Source organism: Dermacentor andersoni, chromosome 4, assembly GCF_023375885.2.
Source record: "Dermacentor andersoni chromosome 4, qqDerAnde1_hic_scaffold, whole genome shotgun sequence".
In the NCBI taxonomy this organism is placed as follows: Eukaryota; Metazoa; Arthropoda; class Arachnida; order Ixodida; family Ixodidae; genus Dermacentor; species Dermacentor andersoni.
Genome location: NC_092817.1, coordinates 31,039,631 through 31,066,234, shown reverse-complemented (window position 1 = coordinate 31,066,234; position 26,604 = coordinate 31,039,631). Strand labels below are relative to the sequence as shown.

The 26,604-nt window shown below is 47.0% G+C and overlaps 1 protein-coding gene across 3 annotated transcripts in view; it reads left to right on the top strand.

Annotated features, from left to right (window-relative positions):
* Nucleotides 1–26,604, top strand: part of LOC126536628 (solute carrier organic anion transporter family member 4A1-like) — a 55,690-nt gene that overhangs the window by 1,538 nt on the left and 27,548 nt on the right. For 2 of the 3 annotated variants that reach the window (XM_055073572.1, XM_055073570.1), the window contains exons 3-6: nucleotides 1,156–1,281; nucleotides 5,006–5,360; nucleotides 18,101–18,728; nucleotides 25,096–25,195. In XM_055073572.1, coding sequence (XP_054929547.1) covers nucleotides 5,136–5,360; nucleotides 18,101–18,728; nucleotides 25,096–25,195 — 953 coding nt within the window. In that variant the 5' untranslated portion in view covers nucleotides 1,156–1,281; nucleotides 5,006–5,135. The remainder of the gene's footprint in view (nucleotides 1–1,155; nucleotides 1,282–5,005; nucleotides 5,361–18,100; nucleotides 18,729–25,095; nucleotides 25,196–26,604) is intronic. The other variant, XM_055073571.1, reaches the window with a different exon arrangement.

Genomic DNA, 26,604 nt, shown 5'->3' with positions numbered 1-26,604 from the left:
AACTGGTTGTATTGGGACCTCCAGGCGTTCTTTAATGTGCATTAACGCGCAGTTGAAAGTAAGTAGATAAGAGTTTTTACATTCAGACATCATCATAAAGCAGGCGCCGCAGCTGATAATCGAATCCTCGACCTCGGACTCGCCAGCACAGCGCCTTATGACTAAAGGGTCATGGCGGGTGCAAGGGTAAAGGAACCAGACAGACAGACAGACAGACAGACAGACAGACAGACAGACAGACAGACAGACAGACAGACAGACAGACAGACAGACAGACACAGACAGACACAGACAGACAGACAGACAGACAGACAGACAGACAGACAGACAGACAGACAGACAGACAGACAGACAGACAGACAGACAGACAGACAGACAGACAGACAGACAGACAGACAGACAGACAGACAGACAGACAGACAGACAGACAGACAGACAGACAGACAGACAGACAGACAGACAGACAGACAGACAGACAGACAGACAGACAGACAGACAGACAGACAGACAGACAGACAGACAGACAGACAGACAGACAGACAGACAGACAGACAGACAGACAGACAGACAGACAGACAGACAGACAGACAGACAGACAGACAGACAGACAGACAGACAGACAGACAGACAGACAGACAGACAGACAGACAGACAGACAGACAGACAGACAGACAGACAGACAGACAGACAGACAGACAGACAGACAGACAGACAGACAGACAGACAGACAGACAGACAGACAGACAGACAGACAGACAGACAGACAGACAGACAGACAGACAGACAGACAGACAGACAGACAGACAGACAGACAGACAGACAAGGAATTGAAAATGTGCGTTTTCAGTTAGCCTAAACAGCTGCGGTTGGCTGACGTTGTTGATTATGATGATTTATTGGCATCGTCTTTGAAAGTGGGCGGTGACAAATAGTCATCTAGCCGGCTTGAGCTGTTCAGGTATGCTATACATGTTTGTCATTCTAGCATTTTGCATGGATCTCCTTAATTTGTTCTCTTCCTTAAAATTTCTATACCTTCCTTGTAATGCTACCTATGCCAGTAATGGATCCACTCCTATCATTTATTTATTTATTTATTTATTTATTTATTTATTTATTTATTTAAAATACTCTCAATGTCTGATGGCGTTACAGAGAGGAGTGGTGATACAACGATAGATATAGCAGTCTGAAAGGACGCATGAACCGGATTGCTGGCGACCGAGGCGAGGAAGTGGTTCCATTCGGATGCTGTCTTGGGCAGAAATGAATTGAAGGAAGGTTTGTGCGACAACTTGGTACTTGTACCTTCACGTTGTGGTCAATTTGCGATGAGGTGATATAAAAGGTCATTTTTTTTAATTTTGCGTTAGTATAGTACATTTTATGAAAGAGTGATAACCGGGCGAGTTTCCTTCTTGTTGGTAGGTCTGGCAGATGAAAGCTAGTTTTGACAACGGATACACTGGCAGTGCGGGAATAATTGCATACAATGAGACGTGCTCTGAATGGCTACAAGTAAGTACGTTAGCTGTGCTGTAGAAGGATACCAAATTGATGAAGCATACTGTAGTTTAGACCTTACTAATGTTTTATATATTGTAAGTTCTAGGGAAGAGGTCGCGCGAGAACAATTTACGACGTAAGAAGCCTAGTCTTCGATTGGCAGAGCTTGTCACGCATTCAATGTGAGTTTGCCATGAGAGCTTGTTAGAAATGTGAACGCCTAAATATTTATAGAAAGTGATAGAGGACAAAATATAGTTGTTAATTTTGTATCAGGATGTAGAAACAGCACTACCGCGAGAAAATTTCATCATTTTACATTTGTTGACGTTTGATTGCATGAACCACTGGTTACACCACGAAGAAATGGTGTTAAGGTCAGATTGAAGTAAAAAAGAATCATCCGGGTTAGTTATTTCATGATAAATAACAGTCATCAGCATAAAGACGGATGTTAGATGTCAATTTCTCCAGCAGATCTTTAATGTAAATAAGAAATAAAAGAGACCCAAGGACTAAGCCTTGTGGCACATCAGAAGTTACGAAACATGTTGGTGAAACGTAAATGTAAATGCCAAAAACACATTTGTGATTGAAGTAAGGAGTAAATCTAGCACGTTTGATCAGTCGTAGTAACTCGCGTAAGTTGTTTTGCTAATTGGGTTAAATTTAAAGCATGACAGAGAACAACAAAATTAGAGCTTTCATAAGTATGCGTACAAATAAAGCCGTGGTTGCTATCTCACAATATGTCTGGGAAATGAAAATCACCTAAAACTAGAAGGGGATAATGCGGGTATCGTACTAGAATATTATTCAAAGCGTCATATAAAGAATCACAGAACGTAGAACAAGACTGACGTGCGCAATACCAGGCACAGATAAATACTTCGTGACGTCCGAAACGAAAGCATGCGCACACAATTCCTAGTGGAGATACGACTGGAATAACTTGACGGGAATGACGCGTCGATACTACACACCACCGCCTGTTCTTCCGCTTCGATCAGATCTAAAGAATTTATAATCATTGTGACAGTGTAAAATTTTGTTGTCAGCGATTTTACTTGAAAGGCAAGTTTCTGTCAGCACAACCACATCTGCGGCACAATCATCAACGATAGGAGACAAATAATCTCATTTGTGAAAGACACTTGTAATGTTGCCCGCGCTAGACACGCCCTTCTTAGAAGACTTGTGCTATCTCTTTGGCGGATTCTCCTGGCGTGACGTAGGAGCATTTGACGAAAGCGAAGAACGATCTGCAATCTGGGTAATTTCGCGCACAGTATCGGTTTGCGAGGAGTACACGAAGCATTTTTTGTTTACGAACATCCTATTGTGTCGCAAGGAAAACGGCTCTCCGCTTGCCTTGCCATACTCGGTAAGTTTCTTTCGGAAATTACGGGTTACCTTGCAAAAGTCTACAGAAATTCTTCCACTTGATCCTTTAAGTTTGCCCTTATTAGAAATTATAGCATCTTTTGTTTTAAAGCTTGTAAATTTTACAATTATTGATTCACATTTAGCAGCTACGTATGCGCCCAATCTATGGGCTCAAGATATACTGTCAGATGATAACTGCATACCTAGCTACTGCATACGAGAGCTTTAACGTTTTCTTGCGATTGAGCCCAGGATTCGCTTGAGTGAGCAAGACCGTAAAAAATTGGATCTTTCTACATGCGCAGTCTTCAAAATCGTCTAACCTGATTTGAAGCTCGGCACTTTCTTCGCGAACTGTGTCCGCAACGACTTGTTACAGGCCATTAGTTTGGCGCTCATCTAAATTGCTTACGTGGTCCTCTACGATGGAACGTATAGAGTTAATGCCAGACACGGTTTGTTCTAGAGCGGTGTGACTTTTTTTGACGTCGCCAAGCATTATCCTTAGTTCATCATGACGCGAGTCAACATGTGCAACAACAGTTTTAACAACTGCTAACTCTGGTGGTAAATTCACGTCATCAGGTCCAGGGTTATCTTCTATGTCCCCACACAATATTAGTAGTTTGACAACATTGAAACAATCAGAAGTAATAGTATAAAAAACACTGAAGCAGGTAGGAGCAGCAGAAACACATTGTTCAATTTTTTTTTCCGATAATAAAAAAGGAGCTTCACCAACCTGCACCAAGAAACGTAACGGGTTTATGGCCGGGCGCATCCCTGCTGCTCCAACATGCCCACTAGAAGGTTCAGCAAGCCGCTGGCGTTTCAAAGAGTCGGGTAGGGCCGATGGCACTGAATGGCACTGACCATAGTGAAGCATCAATATGAGGAGGCAAAACTCGTGCGTAGATGAACATTTTCGATATCGCGCATCGAGCATTAGATGCCAAAGCAGGACATTGGGTATCTGATAATGCATCAGATATGGATGACGCCCTTCCAGTTGCGTCAAGTTGGTCCGGCGACGCAGTTGCGCAGTGCAAAGCCGACAGTGCCACAGCGAGCCGGCTGGTCTTCAGGCATTTGTCCGGGCAGCTGGTCCATCCATATGCGAGTGCAGCGAACTGCACCAAGAAAAGTAATGTGTTTATGGCCGGCTGTATCCCTGCTGCTCCAACATGCCCACCGCATTCTCTCCCCTGTTTTTCTTTTCAGTCAATACTATAAACGTCTCTTGCTTATCTCGACCGCAAACCGGTTAAAGCTTCCAGCCACTCTAAATTCAAGTGCTTCTGGAAGGTGTACGTTACCTACGGGTCTCTCTGGGGGAATACCTTCGCATTTCATTAGAATGTTCTGAGTGGTTTCCCGATTTTTGCTGCAGCATACACATGCCTCATCTTGTAACGAATATTTGCGATGTGTTCTTGCCCTTCGGCACCCAGCCGGAACCTCAAATCCTCAAATAGTAAGGCACTGCCCTTTGCGCTGTCGGACAGATTTTCCCTTCTGATTTCTTTTTACCCAGTGTTCTTAATCTCCATGGCTTTTTTGTTGCGATTCCTTGCATCTAATTCCCTATGTCTCTTTCTCTCACTTTCTTTCTGGTGACTTCCGGTTGTCTATTTACACTTTCACTTGCCCTATACTTGGTTGTCGACTTTCTTCACCTCTTCCTAGGATCTGTGTCCACGCTTTTCTGGTAAAGATACTTGTGTCACATTAGTCGCTCATTTAATTTCATCCATGCCCCTGTTTCTGCCTTTCTTCGAAGCTAATAATGCTTGGCGCTTCTCTGACTGCAAAAAAGGGCCAACCCATGTCACCCTGTACTGCCTTATTTGTGTCTTTACCGTAGGCTCCCAAAGCCAACCGGCATACCGATCTTTGATCAACTTTCAACCCCGACACGATGTCTGATTTTAAGTACAGATTGGTATTTGCTAATATTAGCGCTGTTACTATTACAGCCTTTCCCGCCCCATATTTAATGTAGTCCCAAAGTGCTCTATGTTTCTTTGTTGATGCATTCCGCTCCCGGTGAGCGTTGAGCGTTCCAAGCGCTGGCTCGTTAAATCTCACACCCACCGTGTAACGTTGATTGCAGCCGTCGGTGCGCACTTCGGCCGAGCTCTGGTCCCGACTTCCTGCCCTCCGGACAAAAGTGAGTCGCGGTCGGGTGGTGGCGGCGGCGGCGGTCTCTTGGTACAGCACGGCAGAAAATCAAAATTCAGAGAATGTCCAAAGACGCACCTGAAAGGTCCGAGCACCCAGGCGAGGTGCCCGCCACGGGCGCAGAGGGCACCGTTGAAGACCGCCAGAGCACCAGCAAGCACAGCGTGACCACCGAAGGTACGCAGTCACAAGGCCATGGAGCTGAGGGCGCTGTCATTGGCGGGGAACCACTGGATAGGTCTACGCACTCAGAAAGGAAGGAAGAGGCAGCTCCTAAGGAGAACCAGGTGAGCCGCTTGCGTAAACCCAGAGCACCGAGGGTTGAATGCACAGAAGAGCAAGAAAGTGGCTTAGTAACGCAGAGCCTTAGCCGAACCAGTTCATTTATTACCGTTTACGCAATACGGGACACGTAAATATTCAATGCGCCCGAAGCGCCGTGGCTGGTGGACAATGAAACAAACATGATCCCTTCTTTCCCTGCTGATGTCATTGTCTGGTTCGTGCAATCAAGTTTTACAATGCCGAACCAAGTCGCCATATTATATTTGCTGCAGGCGTCGACGGCAGCGACGCTGGTTGCGACATCTTGCGACGCCATGTTCGACCACCACGTTGAAAGAGTTCTGCAAAGGAGCCTATTTGCATCCATAGTGATTTGGTGCTTGCAAACGCTTTTATGTCTGCAGCTGAGTATAGGCTAGTCGGACGCTTCAGGCATAGTGATAAGCGCTACGGCGAGATCTTCACTAGCCACTAGTGTTTTCACTGCCCTCTAGCGTCTCCAGTATTCCGGCTTTCTGTAAACTATGATACAGCGTGAAATTGACGCGGCAACGTCTAGCGACGCCACGAGAAAAATACGTCAGAGATGGGCCCCATGTTGTTACCGCTCATCCTGAACATTAGCGAACATTCCTCCTCTTGATGTATCGCCTAGATTTTGGGAAGTTCATGGCGGTACGCAGCCTAGCTCTGAACTTAGGTATGACCACTGCGCGCAAGTAAACCTCCCGGTCTGTTCCTACTATGGTTAAGTAAACCCGCCCTGCGAAGCGCGTTGGACGCGTCCGACTAAAAAAAACACTACCGAAGTAATTGCCGAAGAGCATCTTAAAAGTGCAATGTCTACTTCAATCGAGGAGTTGCGCTTCCCTCCCTTCCCATAATTCAAACTGCCGTGTCGTGGGGAGAGCGGCGCAACGAAAGAAGGTTGCATTTCTGAAATATAAAAAGAAGGCAATGAGGATATAATCGTGGAAAATAAAGCGTCGAAATGACGCATCAGGATGAATAATCGACATGAAGCGTCGACTCTTGCCGCCAATACGGGGCTTGCACCAGCCGGCTACCCTGTGCTGCACACAGCTGACGCTGGTTTTCGGCCGCCATTGTGAAGGACAGACACTCCGTCTCCAAAAGCCGGTAACCTGTATTCTACTGTTTCCTCGGCATTTCTTCTATGAAATCCAGTATGCTGACGTATATATTGCTGCTTGATTGCGGTCATCAAGCATGCATGCCGTGTGTCTACGTGAACAGATCGTGCCGAAAGGTACTATCACGACAGAGGAAGACGCGAACAATGGAGCGCGTGGCTGTCAGCGCACGCTGCACTGTCTAAATGCGGCCACCATAAACTGCTGCACATGTCCAGCATTTGATTGCAATGACACAATATAATCCGGAATAGCGTAACGCTCAACAACATCTCCTGAAGTCGAGCGTTCTCCTTGGCTCCACTATACCGCTTTTTATTAGTGAACGAAGCAATCCTGCTTCACTGCTTCAGGTGTGGAAACAATTCTGAGATGTTCGACTCATACCGTTGCGACGAAGCAAGCTTGTGTGAGTCACAGCAAATGTCACAGCAAACTCGATCACACCTGTAGCAAAGCGCGCACGGCCACGAATTATAGCGAATTCCAATGGCAGATTCGAAGCACTTTCGGAGCAACATTTTATGCTCTTTTTTGGAGCAAGACTCTATGAACGGCATATTGAGAGCACCAGATGAGTGTACCAATGGCAGATTCACTTCGCGAAGCAACCAAAACTGATCTGCCAAAATCGGCGGAGTGGAACGGAACGCTCGACCGAAGTGTTTCCTGTTTCTTCCCAGCATGCATACGTCTAGGCCTCTGTTTACGGCAATATCAAAGGGTGCAATGGCCGCCGCTCTATTGCGCCCTGCACTTTTGCTCGCGCTGCTTGAGAATGACAGCTCTCAATGTGATTGTTCAAGCGTGAACAGCGTCGCGATGATTCTGACCACGACGCCGAAACCAACGCTTGCGAGCAAGCCTTCGAAATCATGTTTTGCCTTCCTGTAGAAAGACCAAGAGTAGTCGGCTACCTCAAGGACGCCGTTTGCTGCTAGTCGCTGAGCACCTGCATGTGGTTTGTAAAGATATGGCGGTTTGAGGAGAGTGGACTGTAAGGACTAGCATAACATCATAGAAGTCTATGATACAAGTTGCTTGCCACATAGAGTTTCTCACTACATTACCTAGAGGGAAATCTGGCGCTGCTGCGCTGTGGTATGCATGGGAATGCTGGTATATTGTGGATTCGGATCGGCATCGTTCTCGTAGAGACAGGACACCTTGAAGACGCGCTTGGCAAGTACCGTTCCGTCTGTCACAATGATTCATTTTCTACTAGAACAGCACATGAAAAGCTGTTTTAGCTTTATTATTACGCGAAAACATGTTTTGTTTAACTATGAAAACTTGTTATTGTGTGTACGACTACATGTTACGTAAAAAGTATCAGCGGGCCGCTAAAGTTGGAGGGCAGACGACAAGGTTCGCGCTCGCTTTGAAACAGTTGGTCGTCTGTTGTTGCTTTTATTCGCTTGGTCATGCATCGTGGGTGAGTAAAGATTTAATATGCGTGAATGGAAACATTTTATGAAGATTTTACTTTGAGAACGCGCTATTTGCGTAGCCATATCCACGTTTTAGACGAAGTCTCTTACAACACCAGCCAACACGAGCCTCGCAGACACATATACCGTCATTCCCATGACGGCACGGTGCCCCCTTAAGAAACTCCCATAGACGGTGGCGCCAGATTACCCTCTAGGTGTTGTAGTGAGAAACTCTATGGCTTGCCATGATGTCGGAATAGTACTGTATATCCAATCCGATTGGCGTGACTGGCCCAGCTCACCATTGAAGATATCAGAATACTAACTGCTGGTGTTGGTTGTGTTATATACATCTCCAGGAGGGTCGTGGAAACGAAGATTGTTGCGATGCAGTCTAGTAGGCTACAACTATTCTAACCATAGCGTAACTACAATCGCTGAAGCGTAACCGTGGAGACAAGCGACCGGGAAAAATAGCCCCGACTATGGAGCATGCTGTCTATCTCCGGGCTCTTCTACATTGCAAAGCCGTGTCAGCACCACGCCAGCCGTGCTTTCTGCCAGAGAGACAGTGATTTCGCTTCGTACAGACGTTGGAGTTCAACAATGCCTTGTAGCTTTCTAGAATTTCGGTACTTCACATTGTGGACACCAATGCCGTTCCCTAATGTGTCCCATTAGCTTCGTCTCCGGTTCACCTATGGGCGAATATCCCCTTGCCAGGATGTGCCTCTCCCCGTATGCCTTTCATTAGGCTTTTTAGTACGTCGTAGCTTCAACTGTCCCTCTATATGTTACCTTCGAGACTGAGTCCTTTTCTTCACAGCTGTTCGGTGTATACCGACAGTCGTATGTGCCAAGCCGCAATGCGGAAGTCAACAATTCTTGAAAATATGTTATTTTATTCATGCTTTTTTGTTTGTATACGCTTGCTTGCACCCTGTTTCAGGAAGGAAATCCTCCATCACTGGTTGGAGCTTGTCTTTTCGCCTGTCTCTAGGTCCCTGTAGTGTAGTGAGCACCCCACGATGCATCACGGAGAAGCTGCCGCTGGCGGGCGGAGACGCAGACGAAACGGCACGCAATGGACGCTGGGTAGCTGTGTACGAAACCCAACAAAACCGTCGCCATGTATGCAGAAGTAGTGGCGACCTGTCTTTCTCTCCTTCATCTTTTTCTTCCCATTCCCCCTTCCCCGTGCAGTGCTGTTGAGGTGTCCTCCTGTGAGAGACAGTTACGGCGCTGCACTCATCTCTTCCGTTTCCTTTCCTAAAATCACTTCACACACACACGTGATTCGCCGAGCTTATCCGAATATGACCGAAAGAAAGTGCGTCATATTATGCGGGGAATTAAGAAACCGCTGTTTGCCAGCCTTGTACGAAACCCGCCAACAAAGGTCGACGAATTCATCAAGGAGGCGACTGTCGTCGAGCGGGCACTTTAGCAACGTTGCCGCCACTTTGACCACCAGCCCAACAACACACCAATAAACCGTCAGCTCAGATTATAGACCAGTCTTCTTTACGGGACATGATTCGAGACATCCTGCGCGAAGAGCTGCGAGCCATCGGCGTTCCTCCTACGGAGTTGCCAGTCGTCTCTGTTCCCGAAGTCATGCGCCAGGAGTTACGGCAAGCCTTCTCCTCACCAGCCTCATATCCTGAGACACTGCCGCTAACCTATGACGACATGGCCCGACGTCCTCCCCCTCCATCGCCTGTAGCGTCAATGCAGCCACGGCCCGTTCCCGTGTCGTGGTGGCAACGGGAGTCTGTGAGATGACCTCCCGTTCGCCGTACCGACTTGTGGCGCTCGGCTGACCGTCGACCACTCTGCTTCCACTGTGGAGAACCAGGCCACATTGCCTGTTACTGTCCCCATCCAGATGCTGTAGTCAGCCCCTTTTCGCATGCCACTTCTCTGCACTTCGACGATCGTCGCGCTCTGAACAGCGACCAGCTGTCGTCCAGCCAAGCAGCTTCACCACGTCGTCGCTGGCAGTCCCCGTCTCCTGTGCGTTAGACTTCACCAAACAACCAGAGTTTCACCACTGACGTCGACAGGGGTGGTTGCCCTTATTTGTACGGCCGTTCATTCAAGGTTGCCAGCGATTATCATTTTCTTTGTTGGCTGACTAACTGGCCGTCTCGCGTGATGGAGTCTTAGGCTTCAGGAGTTCGGCCTTCAGGGGAGAGGACTGCCTCTCGCGGTCACCCGTCGAGCCCGCAGGTACCGATGACGTGGATGGACGAGGACGCTGCATTTTTGGGGATCGTCGACGCCGTCATCGCTTCACAGGAGCAGCGCCACGACCCAGAGCTGCTCTCAATCATTCATTTCTTGGAAGGCCGAAGTAAAGACGTTCCGCGACTCTATGCGAGGGGCCTGCCGTCGTTCTGCCTGCTGAACCATGTTGTCTATGAGAAGAACTTTTCTGCCAGCGGCAGCACTTACCTGCTTGTCGTACCGGGATCACTTCGGAAAGAACTACCAAAAGCACGCCACGATGAAACTACCGCAGGTCATCTTGGCTACACGAGAACATTGTCCCGACACCGACGCAAGTACTACTGTCCAAAGCAACCCGCTGCTGTAAAATATCACGTACAAACATGTGCCAATTGCCAAAGACGCAAAGCACCTCCCGGCAAGCCTACAGGTCTCTTACATGCAGTCGTGGTACCAGGCCAGCCATTTGCCCAAGTTGGGACAGATTTCCTGGGCCCATTTCCAAGTTCTACAGCCGGCAACAGATGAATCATTGTTGCCGCCGATTACCTGACGCGGTACGTGGGGACGAAAGCTACACAGCAGGGCACAGCACCCGAAGCAGCTCATTCTTTCATCGAAAACGTCGTCCTCAGGCACGGCACCCCAATAGTAGCCATCGCAGACAGGGGAATTGCCTTCACTGCCGAACTCCTTGACTCGGTTCTCAGACTCAGTGGTACAAGCCACCGGAATACAACCGCATATCATCCCCAGACCAACGGACTAACCGAGAGTCTTAAGACCCTCGTAGACATGCTATGCATGTACGTTGACGTGGAAGGTAAGAACTGGAATCGGAGTTTGCCTTACGTAATCTTCGCCTACAATACCACTCGACAAAAAACTACACGAATGACACTGTTCAGCTTAGTCCAGGGTCACGAAGCCACGACGACGTTGTGTGCCTTGCTGCCGCACGAGTTTGACGACGTACCTACCGACGTTGAAGAATTTACTCTCCGCGCCGAAGAAGCCAGACAGCTTGCCCGCGTATGTATCTGCCTTCAGCAAGACGAAGATGCAAAATGGTACGATCTTCGACACAGGTCCGTTTTCCGCACTCCCAGCGACAAAGTATTTGTCTGGTACACATATGCCGTCGTGGACTTTCCTAAAAACTGCTAAGATGGTACTTTGTGCCATACAGAGTGATCCGCCGCCTGAGCGACGCGAATTACTAGGTCGCTCGGGACATGACAATAGCTCTAGCCACCGCAAGCACTTACCCGAAGTGGTGCATGTGGTATGGATGGAGCCGTACCTGTCAAACTAATATTTGTTTGTGATTTTTTTTTTGCGTGCGCTACTCTGTGCCGTTGTACACCGTTCTCATACGCTTAAATTGCGCATCTGGACGATGCTTCCTTCGGAGGGACGCCGGTGCCGCGCCTTTACTCCGATGAAGAAGAGAACAATGCGAGTATGTATGAGCATTTTTTATGAAGCCGCAATGAAGAAGTCGTGATTACTCTAAGTATTAAAAAGGCTACCTGCCGCTGTGCCTCCTGAACAATACTCTACGAGCCCTGTTTTTTGACATTGCGACAATATCCGGTTGCATGGTAGATGCATGGTACGCGCGGGCGCCTTCTTGCTCTGGCGGCAGGGCTCGTGTTCTAGTTGCGGATTTGGAGGCGTCACTCCACGCCATAATGACTTGCTCGCTAGCGGAGTCGGTCACCCACTCCGACTTTGTCATTGGAATTCGAGATAACGCATGTTCAGCTCTCGGACGCTCGTCTATTTTTCACGATGGTAGCACGAAGCCAATGTTTCCTTGCGTATACGCACAAAGTTGTTAGCATTATGCAAAATGTCTATAGTAAATGTGCGGAAACGATTCCGTCTACACCGAATACGTCTACCCCCAAAGCAATCCTTTAAGTAAAAGGAAGAAGTAGTGTTACATTTTTTATCTATATTTGGGACAAATCACATCAAGGGATATTGACAAAGCGCGCATTCTTCGTACTACACAGAATGGTGGCGCAATTCAACAAAATTATTGTTCCTGTAGTTGACTAATTGAATATACAAGAAAGAAGTTGCGGTCCGATAGGTGTTTCAATGACGCTGAGTTAGGTGACTCACCTAACTCAGACGTCACCTAACTCAGCGCCTGGTCTGCTCAACGTTTCAACAAGCTCTCAATTTGATTAGATGGTGCAGCACTCAACGAGCAGATAAAGATAACGAGCAGAGAGTAAAGTGCAGGGGCGGAATTCACTAAGCGCACTTACGAACAAATTTTGGCGTAAGAGAAACCTTATGAAAAAAGCGTATTCACAAAGCTAAAACTGCTCGTAAGATCAGCAAACTTGCGTTGCCCGCCGCTGCAAAGGCGAGCACTGTAGTTGAAAAAAAAAAGGCATGTACGTAATGGATAGTGCAGGTGCGAACTTCAGTCCTTGCGCCAATAGTACGCCTAAGTCGATTCACAAACCCTAAATAGCTGTCGCAGCCGCCAAAATAAGAAGAAATTTCCGCGGTAGGAGCGTACCAGTCTTACGAACCTAATTATGTCCATCTGCGCCACTCGAGCTGATAGGGTAAGCGTTGGAACGTGCTGTAGCGGCCAATTCGTCAAAGCCGAGGACGGCGCATGCTAGCAATTTTGTGTCGCTCTGTGATTTGTGATCTGACAGTGCACTGAGCAGTTTTAGTGAATAATTGTATTTGGCGTTCGCTGCTGTGGAAGGCAGTAACATTATTGCTGTGCTGCGAACTTCTGCGTTAAGCTGTATTTCTTTATACGCGCAAGTGCCGGATTTTTCATACTCCTCATGACACTCTATTGGGTAGCAGCAAATAAAAGCCTAGCGCCCGTTCCAGACAACCATCAAGTTTGTCATTCATAAGTTTTGAGCACTGTTTTCTCTTTTCTAGTTTGAGCTTTCTCTCACTCATGGGGCTGCGGGTGAATATTTTTTCCTGGCACTTTTCAGGCTATAATTCTCTATGCAAGATGAAATAACGAGACAAACGCCTAATCTTTTCTAATTCTCAAAACTTGGTGCTGTTGTACAATTCGCTGTCGTCTTCCGTGGTGTTAGCCTCAGCCTTCTCTTATATTACTCAAAGTTTCAATTCTGTACTAAGTGGAAGTGATGTAGTGTCAGTTCTCCCGGTTTCGCTCATTCTGTGTCCTACAGTGTGAAAAAAAGTATCCCTACGACGGACGGTAATCCTGTCTATGATATGAAGCGGGACGTCAAATTCAATTACATAAAGAAAGCAATAGCGAATAATATCAGCTACCCCCATTGATGCGAAAATTATGAGACTGCTCGAGCAAGATTGATGCTGTGAAATACCATCCACCTCATGAACGGAGGGAATAATTGTCGCATGAGTCCACACCCACACACGCAGACACACACACACACACATTTAAATGTGTAAACACACGTACGCGTATCATTGGAGACACTCATAAATAACGTTCATAAAGACGCCCTTACGTTTTTGTTTTGCATGCGCAAAACCAGTAACAGACAATAGAGCATGAGAAGAGCCGACGACAAAGAAAAGTGACAGCAGATGATGGCCATCGTCGTCATACGACTGACTGGAGATGGTTACTATCAAACCCAGACTAACATCGCTCTTGGGCGAAATGACGTCACTCACGTCTTTCAAACACTTCGTGCGATGTTGTTTCTATCTTTTCCTTTTCTCACCTAAGAACGTCTTCATAGGCGTTGTGAATTTAGTGCAAAAATTTTTGTCCATCCGGTGGCGGCCTTAAGGTGCTTCGCGCCTGGTGCGCGGTAGTCAGGTCAACACGACGGATGAAAGAGCCAGCCACAGTGGCCTGGTATCGCGCAGTGAATGATGTGAAGCGTGCACGACGATAAGCGTGGTCCCTAAACCACTTCGTATCAGCAAGATCAGCGTTTGCGTTGCTCGAATCATGCTGCCTTGTCTGCACTCCCGGTGGCGCACAGTTGGAACTTTTTATTCAGTGCTCTTGGACGAAGCCACATGTGCGTGTAGTTAGTGGTACAAGTGCATATCGTATGGATTGTACTGAGGAACTGAACGAACTTCACATCAAGGCCGTGTTAATTTCCCTGTGAGTGTAAAGGCCGATTGAATATGTAAAGCCACAGCGCACAGCGACTCTGCCTCAGTGATAGTTCCGGCTTCACATATTTTAATTATCTCCCCGAAAAGCGGAAAAATACTTATCGAGAAAGTGGTCAGGCAAGGAAACACAATCTCTACAATGATATTCACTGCATGCTTAGAAGAAATATTGACGCTATTACACTGGAAAGGATTGGGAGCGACGATCAACGGCGAATATTTCAATAACCTTCAGCTTGCTGATGGCATCTTCCTGTTCAACGACGCTGGGGACTCACTGTGACAATTTACTGCGGACCTTAACCGAGAAAGTGTAAGAGTAAGTTGAACACTGTGCAGAAGACAAAGCTAATGTGCAATAATCTGTCCAGCGAAAAAGAATTACTGATCGGCAGTCAGTCTCTATAGTGTGTGCCAGAGCAAGTTTGTGTAGGTTAACTATTCAGAGGTAGCCCCGATCCTGAGAAGCAAATTTACAGAAGAATAAAATTGGGTCGGAACGCATACGGAGGTTTTATTCGAACATTACTGGGAGCTCACCGTGGTCTTTGAAAAAAATAGTCTACAATCATTCCATTCTTCCTGCACTATCACATGGAGCAGAAACTTGGAGGTTAACAATGAAACTTGACTACAAGTTGAGGACCACTCAAGCAAGCGATGAAACCAAAAATGTTAAGCGTAACTTTGAGAGAGAGAGAGAGAGAGCGGTGTGGATCAGAGAGCAAACTGGGGTAGTAATAGTTGAACTTAACAGGAAAGCTTGGAACTGGGCAGGCCACGTAATTCGTAGGGCAGATAATCGGTGGTCCATTAGAAATAGACAGTGGGTGCTAGGGGAAAAGAAGCGCTGTGGCGGACGGCCAAAAATTAGGTGAGGTAATTAAATAAGGAAATTTGCAGGCATAAGTTAGATTCAGCTAGCACCGGTAAGGGGTAAATAGAGCTCGCTGGGAAAGACCTTCGTCCGTAGTGGCCATAAAAATACGTTGATGACGTTTTACAACATCCAAAACGTCCGGATCTTTAACGGACTGTTACTTTGGACCTGCAGTTCACTTCGTACTGTGAAGACGGATTCGCATGTTTACAAAACTGCGTCGGGCGCCGCTTGGATACAACCACCCCCACCTTTGAATCGTACGACACGTGCAGTGACTGCTCCGGACAAAGTGCGTCACTGTCGCAAGATCAATGACTGGAACCGATTTGGTCAGAAAACAACTAGAATGTTGAAGCACTGCTCGCTTCGTCTATGGTGCTGTGGAGTATTCTGATGAGTACTTGAGCATCGGGATGATATTGACTGATTAGCCTTGAATTCTATGAGGTGCCACTTGGGCTATGACAGACAGCGTAGTTAAGGGCTCCAGGTCCTGACATGACCAACCTATGATTTATTACCGGTCTCCAAAATTGATGTGTACGCACCTTTGTCCATTTCGCCTCTGTCAGAATGCGGCCACCTGAGCCTGCAAAACAAACGCTTGACTCGTGTTTTATCAGCTGAGGAGAAGCCAAGAAGAAGCGATGAACGCTGATACGAGCTCAAAGTGTGGCATTCAGTGAAACTCGCTGGTGTGGCTATTACGTAGTGAAGTTTTCTGTCATAATTTGGGAGTGTTGGTAGCCATGGATTCTTTGTGAATTTCTTTTTTTATGCCTGCTTCCATAGCTATCCATGTTCTCAACGGTGATCCTACGCGAAGGGAGCGCGCGTTTCGTGGTCGGTTGGCGTTCAACGACATCGTCGACCAACACCTTAGGCGTTACTGCTGCCGAAGGAGCTGATATTGAGCCTATGCGCGACATTAGAACTGCACCTGCAACCGTGTGCAGCGCGATCACATACCACACCGATGAACGTACGGATGCTGGGCCGCTTGCCTTGAGGCCATAGAATTATTTATTATGGAGCTTTTATTTTCATTTCCGTAATTAATATCGAAATAAAAACATTTAGTCGTTTTGTAATACGGTGGCGGTGGTGATGCATACAGGTGAGGTTAGCCTGGCAGACATGGCCGGCAATTGCTCCGACTGAGCATCTCTTTCTGCGCCAAATATGTCACCATCTGACCATCAATCATGTCTCTCGCAGAAATGTGAGAATAATACGTAACACTTCCACTGCAATTCTTTTGACGGCAGTGCGGCGAACAGGCAAGGGTGGTTGCACTTGTCGGCGCTGTAGCAGACGCCCGAAACAGAAGCTGTCGAATAGGGGTGCGCAGTGATTTGCGGTAAGAATATATCTTCAACTATATATGCATGATGTGCCATCATGCTATCAGTTGACCGCACTTGTTTCGCTGCTTGTCGTTTAATCCGAGCTTTACTTCCTCCTCGCTCTCATACGACGCCGTAAGTTAAATGCACTGCCACTTCAGTTGCACCCTTACCTCAGCTAAGAACTTTTTGGCTAAGAAATTGCGTACGAAGAGCGCAAGTCAATTCCGCCCCACATGCCTTCTGCTATACGTATTTTCGGTTGTTTTCTCGGAATGTTGTAGTTCTCTGAGGAATTGGGATAGTGATTTCGGCGAGTTTGTCTAAACTTATGGTGTGATTGGCAGCTCCAAGAACCGAAGTGCGGAAATACATGTGGGTGATTAGCGGAAAGAGGAAACAAGGGTCCTGCCTTTGTACCTCTTTCCGCTAATCACACATATATCATCTTGCACTTCGGTGCCCTGCGCTTTATCCACTCTAGGAAGAAGATATCGTGATAAAGCTGTGATTGAAGCCAGCAAAACACGACCGTCACAAACTTTTCACAAACTCGCATATGTGAAACGGAGGTTTTTTTTCGTCACTCCGTGCAATCTATTTTCAAAATTTAGTGCAGTGTTTCAACCTCGTTTCTTGGATGCCAAATTGCCACTTCACCTACTACCCAACTGCAAGGACGTAAAGGCCTCATACCACCAGCATCTGCAACAGTGTGTTCATAATATGTCGGGCATACGTGTTTTACGGCAGGTTAGTCACCATGCAAAGTTAACGAAGCTGAAAATGCTGCTGTTCCAGTCAAGTCAAGTCAAGTTTATTTACAACATGTACAAAGTGCAGTGTTGAAGGCCGCCCTGGCAAGAAAGCTGTAAACATACAGCTTGGCGAGGCCAGGGGGCCACCACCAGGCAACATCAGCATCGCACACATCCGCAATAGAAACAAAAAGCTTTCGTAAGTAGCTTCATTAATACAACACGTGGTATATATCCACTTCCCTGGGCATGAATAAATCTACATACATGCATAATCATTACGAGCGCACTGAAATTCGGGTAAATAACACTAGCGCCAGGGGAATATATACTGCTGCACTTTAAAAAATGAACATTATTAAAAGCAATAATTAAAAGGAAGTTAAGCAACAATAAAGAATGTGCACGTGCAACTTACAAGAAATGAAATGAATATGCATGTGATGAGTACATTCTGAATAGGTATGGAAACCAACTAATTTACAAATTTCAAACAGTCAAGCGATTTCAAACAAGAATGTGCACGTGCAAGTTACAAGAAATAAAATGAATATACATGTGATGTGTACTTTCTGAATAGCTATGGAAACCAACTAATTTACAAATTGCAAACAGTCAGGTGAAATTTATCAAAGACAAAGATATCGCGCAATAGCATGCGTGATAGAACCGTATCTCCATTTACGGACTTCTGCAGTTGATTTAATTGCGTCACATATTCCTCGTGTTTGGGCACGAGGCTAATTTGGACAAACAAGCAGCTCTCTCAACCGAACCAACCTTTACCTACCCATGTTTACGACAGGATGAAAACGCGTCGCTCGTCGCCAAGGTTCCGGCCGGCGACGAGGTCGAGCCCGACGTCGCCTTCGCCGGCACTGAGGTGGACACTCGCTGCGGGCTACTCTCGTTCCGCCCAGCGGTGCTGCAGGTGTTCTGCAAGCCGCCCTACATGCTGGTCAATATGTGCGCCATCACTTTCACGCAAGGCTTCCTTGCCAACGGCTGCGTCAACGTCGTCCTGCCCACGCTCGAGCGTCGGTTTCAGCTGCGTAGCTTCGAGAGCGCCATGATCATCAGTTCGTACAACGTGGCCAACTGCATCGCCGTCGCGCCAGTTGCCTTCATGGGCACCAGTGGTAAAAAGCCGGTGTTCCTCGGCGTCGGCGCCTTCACCGTGGGGCTGGGCTCATTCCTCTTCACCTCGGTCCATTTCATCGCGCCCGCCTACCAGTGGGGATCCGAGCTGCAGGACCTGTGCCCGGCGGGCGCTCTTCCCAAGGACCTCTGTCTCACCGGTGACGTGCGACACTACCGGTTCCTGCTGATGATTGCGCATGCCTTGCACGGCATCGGCTCGACGCCCTTCCACACGCTGGGCATCTCGTACCTGGACGAGAACGTGCCCACCAGGATGGTCTCCACGTACCTCGGTAAGGGCTCAATGCTTTCAAAGCAGAAAACGGTGGAAGCATTGGGTGAGTTGGTGGTTTGTGGCAAAACTACTAGCGCGAACGGGAAAACAAGAACGCCGAGAAAGGGACACAGACAGTACTTTTGTCTTCCTTTCTGTGTCTTCCACGGTTTGCTAACTTAAGACAAAGTTGGGCCTAGCCTCAAGCTAGGCATATCAGTCGTTTCCAACGTTTAAACGAAAAAAAATGTTGCAGTTCCGCCCGAAAGGCGAAGCACCTATTGCGATAGAAAATTAGTGGATAGCTGTGCGAAGTAAAGATAGCAGTTTAGCGGCTGTATAAGCTTGTAAACATTCGCTCACTAACTAAATTGACAATGACAGAATGGGTAAGCGTGATTGAACGAGGACGTAGGGAAGAAACAGACACACAGAGACAGCGGTGTCTTTGTGTGTCTGCTTCTTTCTACGTCCTTGTTCAGTCGCACTTACAGATTCTATCATATATTCAAACCAACTATCCCGTCAACGTGTTTTAACTAAATTGACAAGCATGGTGTCACGCATGCACAGGTAAACATGAACACATCTCACTCGATGAGCGCGGAAACTCGCTGTCGGAATGCTTGAGTGAGGAATCGCGGCAGCAGTAAGCGAACTGACCTTCGTGCATCTCCCGCTTCAACGAGAACGAAACGTCGAAAGCACAGCGCATACGAAGCTACAGGCACTACGCGCACTCTGCAAACATCGCAGGTCGCTTTGAAGATGAGGCCCGCGCGGACGCGCAATTTGGCCACGTCGCAGATCTCGTCAGCGTCGCTGCGCGTCCCTACGGCGCCCACCAAAGGCCTTTACTACGGCGCCCGCCAATCGCGTGCCCAAATGCCGCGGTTGTCTCTGCTCTGCATGGAGCAGGGGCGAGGAGGACATCGAAGCACCCTAGCAGCCGCCCGAGAAGAACGCCCCTCCTCCCTCGCCTGACCCTGCTGCCCCGTGCGCGACAGGAGAGGGCACGCTACCGGCCCGCGTTCCTCGCTCGTGCACGCGAGATTGAACCGTGTTTTCTGGCTAACACTCGCACGTTTTCACTCACTATACGAAGTAAGGGTAGTAGCTTTATCGACCATATAAGCTTGTAAACATTCGCCTACTAACAAAATTAACAAGCATGGTGTCACGTGCGCACAGGTAAACGTGAACACATCTCACTCCACGACCGGGAAACTCGCTATCAAAATGCTGGAGTGGGTAAGCGCGGCAGCAGCAGCGAGTGATTTGGCCTTCGGGCTACCTCGAGCTTTGACGCCAACTAAGTATCTAAAGCACAGCGCATACAAAGCTACGAGCACTCGGCGCACTTTGTCCACATCGCAGATCGCTTTCAAGATAAGGCACCCCCGCGGCCGCGCAGTACGCAGCAGCCGCCGAACTAGAACGCCACATCGGTGCCTCACGTGCGACGGAAGACGGCACGCTTCCTCCCTCTTTCCTTCCTTGCGCGCGTGTGATTGAGCCAAGGTATATCTACGCATCGTAGCGAAGCTCCCATAGAAGTCCATACGCTGCAATGGCGGCTTAGGTGGATGGATGTTATCAGCGTCCCCTTTGGAACGGGGTGGTGGGTTGCGCCACCAAGCTCTTGCTATTGCACTGCCTAATGTCTTACCTAGGTTAAACAATAAAAAAAATGAAAAAAACACGATGAACTCCCACAACCAAATGTTATGATCCCCTGTTGCGAACTGTGCTTTTGTACGTCTCCGTTTTTTTTTCTGTTTCTTTTTCCCGTTTCCCTACTTTTCTTCCACCAATCCTCCAATCGCCTCTTACTAATCCCTATTGCGGACATGTCTACTTTTCCACTGCTCTCGCTGAAGCCAAGGGATTCAAGGAGGCCAGTGGTGCCTAAATCGACCGCTGGGTAGACGTCTTCACATTCTAATAAAATATGCTCCATAGTTTCCCTAGCTTTACCGCAGCAAGCACATGTTTCTTCTTCTTTCTTATATCTCGCTTTATAGATGCGTGGTCTAAGGCATCCCGACCTCGCTTCGAAAAGTAATAAGCTTCCCTTTGAGTTATCGTAAATTGTTTCTTTCCTGATTTCTTTTTTTCCTCTTAAGTAGTTACTCATGGCAGGTTTCTTTGCCATTGCCGCCACCCATGAGATTATTTCAGCCTCTCTGACTTTCCACTTGACGTTCTTTGTTGCTGTGTTGCCCACCCTACAGGCCGCATACTTGCTGGTAAGCTTCCTAGTTCTCTTCCTCCACTGTGAATCAATGTTTTTTCTGTACAGATACCTCAACACTATCCCAGCCCATTTACTTTTTTCCATATTCCTCAGTCGTTCTTCATACTCAATTTTACTGCGAGCTTCCCTCACTTCAAAACTAGTCCAGCCCATATCACCCTGCACAGCTTCATTTGTAGTCTTCCCGTGAGCGCCCAATGCGAAGCGACCCACTGACCTTTGGTTCCCATCGAGTCCTGACTGTACTCCTGATTTCAAGCACACAACCGCATTTTGACACAACCCGCATCGTTGATTTCTTTGGCGATGTAAATAAACTTCAACTTCAACTTCAACTTCATTTCCAAAAGTAAGTCCTGGAACCATTACACCTTTCCACATACCTCGGAGCACCTCGTACCTATTGTATCCCCATAGCGCTCAGTGCTTCATATGGCTGCATTTCTCCTCCCCTTCACTGTTATTATTTTTTTTCCTGTGTTTCCACATATATATATTGCCTTCGTTTATCCATATACCAAGTTATTTATATTCTGTTACCTGAGGTATTTCTTAGCCCTGTATCGCCACTGTCTGTTCACTCTTTTCATTGAATACCATAACACCTGATTTTTTAACACTAAATTGCAAACCTAAATTGTTGCCTGCCTGTCCACAGATATTAGCCAGACGTTGCAAATCACTTTGCTTGTAGCTAGCAACATAATGTCGTCCGCATAAAATAAACCTGGAAGCTGCTGCTCTACTACTGTACCCGCCTGTTTGTATGAGAGATTAAAGCCGAAATTACTTCCTTCTAGCGCCCTCACCATCCTCACCATGTGCATCATGCACAGCAGTGGGGATAAAGGGTACCCCTGCCTCAGTCCCTTGTTGTGGCTTGTGGAGGCATGGCAACGCCATGCACATTTCACGGGACTGTACTGGAGCGCAACATCGTGCCTGGAAGTCAACCAGTGCGCATGTGCAACACGCCCCCTACTTATCGCAGCGCTCCTTATATACTCAGCTGCGTTTCGGAATAAAGTGCGTTTTGTTACCTGCTACTCGTCTGGCTTACATGGTGTCAGAAGTGGGATCGGCAGTTAGTTCCTGCCCGTGCGGCAAGTTTTGCCATAGGATCCCAGCTTAACAGCAGTATTAATTCCCATGAACGAGACAAGGGCTCATCCGGAACGAGAACCACAAGCCACAACGATGACTTCGGCTCTGCTACCACCGCCCAAGCCGCTCGACGTTACTGGCGACATTTTTCACAACTGGAACATCTGGAAAAGTGAGTTCGAACTTTTTGCAACAGCGACAAGGCTTAGTCTACAGCCCCAGGATGTTCAGACCGCTACATATTTAATGACTATCGGTGAAGATGCAAGGCGTGTTTTCCGCACCTTCAAGTTTGAAAACGAGGAGCAGAAGAATGATCGGAAAGTATTAATGCAGAAGTTCGAAGAACATTACAGACCAGTTAGAAATCTCACCTACAACGAGTTTCGGTTTGGTTCCAGGAACCAGCGCGAGGGCGAGTCATTTAACGAATGGCTCACAGAACTGAAGACTCTAGCTGCGCACTGTGAATTTGGCGAGATTGAAAATAGACTTCTACGCAGTAGAATAATCCTTGGACTAAGAGACAAAGAACTGCAGGAGAGATTTATTTCTGAAAATCCGAACTACGCAAGAACGGTTCAGATTTGCCGTGCGAAAGAACAGAGCAAAGAACAGGTCGCTGAAATCCGAGGCAGCCAGGGCGGCAGCACTTCTTTTGAATCGGAAATCAACATTGACACTATAAAAGCAAAGACTGCCACCTGCCCGAAATGTGGCTTACAACATCAAAAAGCGGCAAGATGCCCAGCAATAGGGAGGTATTGCAAAAATTGTAATGGCCGAAACCATTTTGCTAGTGTATGCCGCACACGAAGCTCGAAAACACGGCCAGAAAGAGGGCACGTGCGACAGGTGGAAATGACTGGTGACGAAGATGGGGCTGACGACGAGACATACTTCCTTCAAGCGTTGGAAGTTCAAGCGGTCACGAGTGACGAGCACTGGGTGTCGGTGTTAAATGTGGCTGGTATCATGACCGAATGTAAGATAGACACAGGGGCGAACTGTTGTGTTATGCCAGAAATGGTCTTTCGAAAGTTGTCCGCGGCTCCTGCGCAGAACTGTTACGCAACCTTGCGTACGTTTTTCGGCCACACAGAACAAGCAATCGGAAAGATACACCTGCTCGTGTCTAATAAGACTCGAAGCACCGAGGTTACGTTTTTTGTTGTTGTCCAAGATGTACCAGTTACATTAAGCGGACACGTCGCTGAGAAACTGGACCTGATAAAACGCATAGATGCCGTCAACGAAGTGTCCGAGATCCTCATATCTGGCTTTGAAGACGTCTTCCAGGGTCTAGGACAACTTTAGGGCATCGCCTATCACCTGCAGCTGAAGTCCGATGTACGACCAACCATAAAACCAGCGAGGAGAATTCCCGTCGCCCTCCAAGAGCCCGTGAAAGCGAAGCTCGACGAGATGGAACGCGATGGCGTCATTGCAAAGATGACAGAGCCTTGCTCGTGGTCTAGCTATATGGTCGTAGTACTGAAAAAGGATAAGATACGCATATGCTTGGATCCTTCCGACTTAAACAAGGCGATTTTGCGGGAGCACTACCATATGCCTACATTGGAAGACTTACTGCCGCGGCTGCAAGGAGCCAAATATTTTTCTACCCTCGATGCCGCGTCAGGGTTCTGGCAAATAACCCTCGACGAAGAAAGTTCGCGCGTTTGCACCATGAGCACACCGTTCGGAAGGTACAGATTTCTGCGCATGCCATTCGGCATCACATCAGCACCAGAGGTTTTTCAACGCGCCATGCACGAGGTCGTTGGAAGCTTGGCTGGCGTAGCTGTCGTAATGGACGATATATTGGTCTGGGGAAAGACAAGGCAGGAGCACAACACGAACCTCGCCGCCTTGCTTGAATGCTGTAGGGAACGTAATCTAAAGCTCAATAAAAAGAAGTGACAATTCTTGCAGGCCAGTGTACGTTACATGGGCCACCTCCTCACCGCTGAAGGACTGTCACTGGACCCAGAGAGAGTTCACGACATCATGCAAGTTCCACCGCCGAAGAACCGCAAGGAGCTTCAAGTGTTCCTCGGAATGATAAACTTTGTGTCTCGGTTCATCCCAAACCTGTCAGTCGCATCTGCACCTATTCAGGAGCTGCTTAACAAGGACGTCGCTTGGACGTGGACAGAAGTGCAGGAAAACAGTTTCCAAAAGTTACGAGTTAGTCTTGCCACAGCACCAGTCCTAGCATACTTTGACCAGTCTAAGCCAGTGAAAACCGCGCATTTGGTGCACTTTCAAGAACTCCAGGTGGTCAAAATGAATCCGAAGCCCCCCACTACCATGCGTCTCACGATCGGATCGGGGTTATAGCACATAAAACCCCAGAATTATTTTTTTAAGAACAACCTTGATTGCGAAGAGCAATACTGCAATATAGCGAAAAAAAAAACTTTTAAAATTTATTTACAGTCAATGTTTACAATCGGGTTTGTTGGCCTTACAAGTTGCGGTAACCTAGGTGTGTGCACTTAACAATGTTGGAAACGGTCAGCCGATTGCTACCCACGAAACGAAACATCGAGAATGTCCTTTCAGTATTCGCACAGGATACAAAAACAGCCAATAGATGCAGCGCACGGCGTTATACGATGGGCTAGTCTCAGGCATGCTTCCTCCAGGAAACCATATGAAGGCTAAACCAGTATATGCCTGATATTACCACAACTGTCTTGCCAGAAAAGTGTGGTGTCGTGCCCCCAGTGGCATATCGGCACAGAAAAAAGTGCTTATATGTACGCTGTTCGCAGTTCAGCCTTCTGGCTTGGGATCACGGTCTGAGCGCGGTACGAAAATCATGATTCGCTTGTGTTGTGCACCTCGTGTGGAATGCTTCGCAGCCCGGTATACGGCTCCACGTTACCGCGACAGCAATGTAGTACTCTCGTAAGCTGTTCTCAAAGTACTGCAGAACTTCAGAAATTCAAATTTCGCTACAATAACAATAAATGCAGGGAATAGTGACGCTTCAATGAGGTGAAACAATTCTTTCCAGGCGTGTTCTCATGCATGGGTGTCGTGGGTCCCGGCATCGGGTTCATGGTGACCGGCTTCTTCTTGAGGTTCTACGTCGACATCACGAAAGACGTCAAGCAGTGAGCATCCGCTCCTATACAGCACTCATTTGAGAACCCTGACTCATGGGTCGGACTAATACGAAGGCCCTTATCTGTAACGTGATTAACCGGGGGTGGTAGCGAGATATTGGACGTCCGAGATTTTTGTAGTTTTCTCATATTCCTTAAACCAATTTATTTTTGTTTAACTGGGAGTTAGTAAAAGAATTTCCTATCCTGCATATTTAGTTTTATCTACAAATATACCCAAGTTATATATATATATATATATATATATATATATATATATATATATAGATAGATAGATAGTTGAAGAAACGGAGCACGCTTACGAAAATTGCATCTTTAATGGCTTAACGTTTCGGCCGTGGCACGGCCTTCGTCACAAAACGGCCTTCGTCGTTTTTTCTGACGAAGGCCGTGCCACGGCCGAAACGTTAAACCATTAAAGATGCAATTTTCGTAAGTGTGCTCCGTTTCTTCAACTACCTATGCACCAGACCTACGGAACTTTTCCTTGTATTATATATATATATATATATATATATATATATATATATATATACATTTTAGAACTTCGTTCACGGAACATTTAGAATGTAAGTGATGCAACTAGTGCGTTTAAACTTTTGTCGAATGTTGCCCATAAAGTGCGCTGTTGAGTGAATCGAACGAATAACGTTCACATCGTAATTGCTTCAACATAAATTTTTCAACATTGATGTCCGCCTATAGAAGCCTTTTGGCAAGGAACATTTTTATTAAGGAAATCTACTGAAGGTAACATAATTATATCAGTTCTCTAGATGCATTAGACAATGTATAACAATTTCGCATTATCTCGCACTGAAATTTTTTTTAGTTGCGGAGATAATGTTCCTTTTGCAAGCAAAAACAGTGTTTTTCAGAAAACGCGTCTAAGTGGTCAGTTGTAAACCATCAATCCAGCAATTCTTCAGGGACATAATTTTCCATATGATTTACCAGTAATTCCTTTGCAATATTTTTCCGGGTAATTACTATGGCTTTTCACTTTAGATTGCTCTTGAGTAATTGAGCGACGCGCCAGCGATCAACATGGGACTCACCTTCGTGAGCGTTGCATCACCACGCTGTTGATCCAAGTTAGCAAACCACAGAATCGGCGTTCTTTCTTCAGATTTGATGAAAAGTGAGGCATTTCTCCCGTGTGAGTGTTGCACGTGATCACAACTCTGTCAGTATAACAAATTTTAGAGAAATTGAACTAGGGTGAACAAAACTGGCTGATCCACAAACAAGCACGCTGCCGCCAATGGTTAGAAATGCTCTTTTTGGTGGATGCTGAAGACCCTGAAAGCTTACATAGTTATAATTTTAAAAGCAGAAGCACAATTTTTTGCATGTTTATAACTCTTTTCACGAAGGAATGTGTTAGGTCGCTTTGA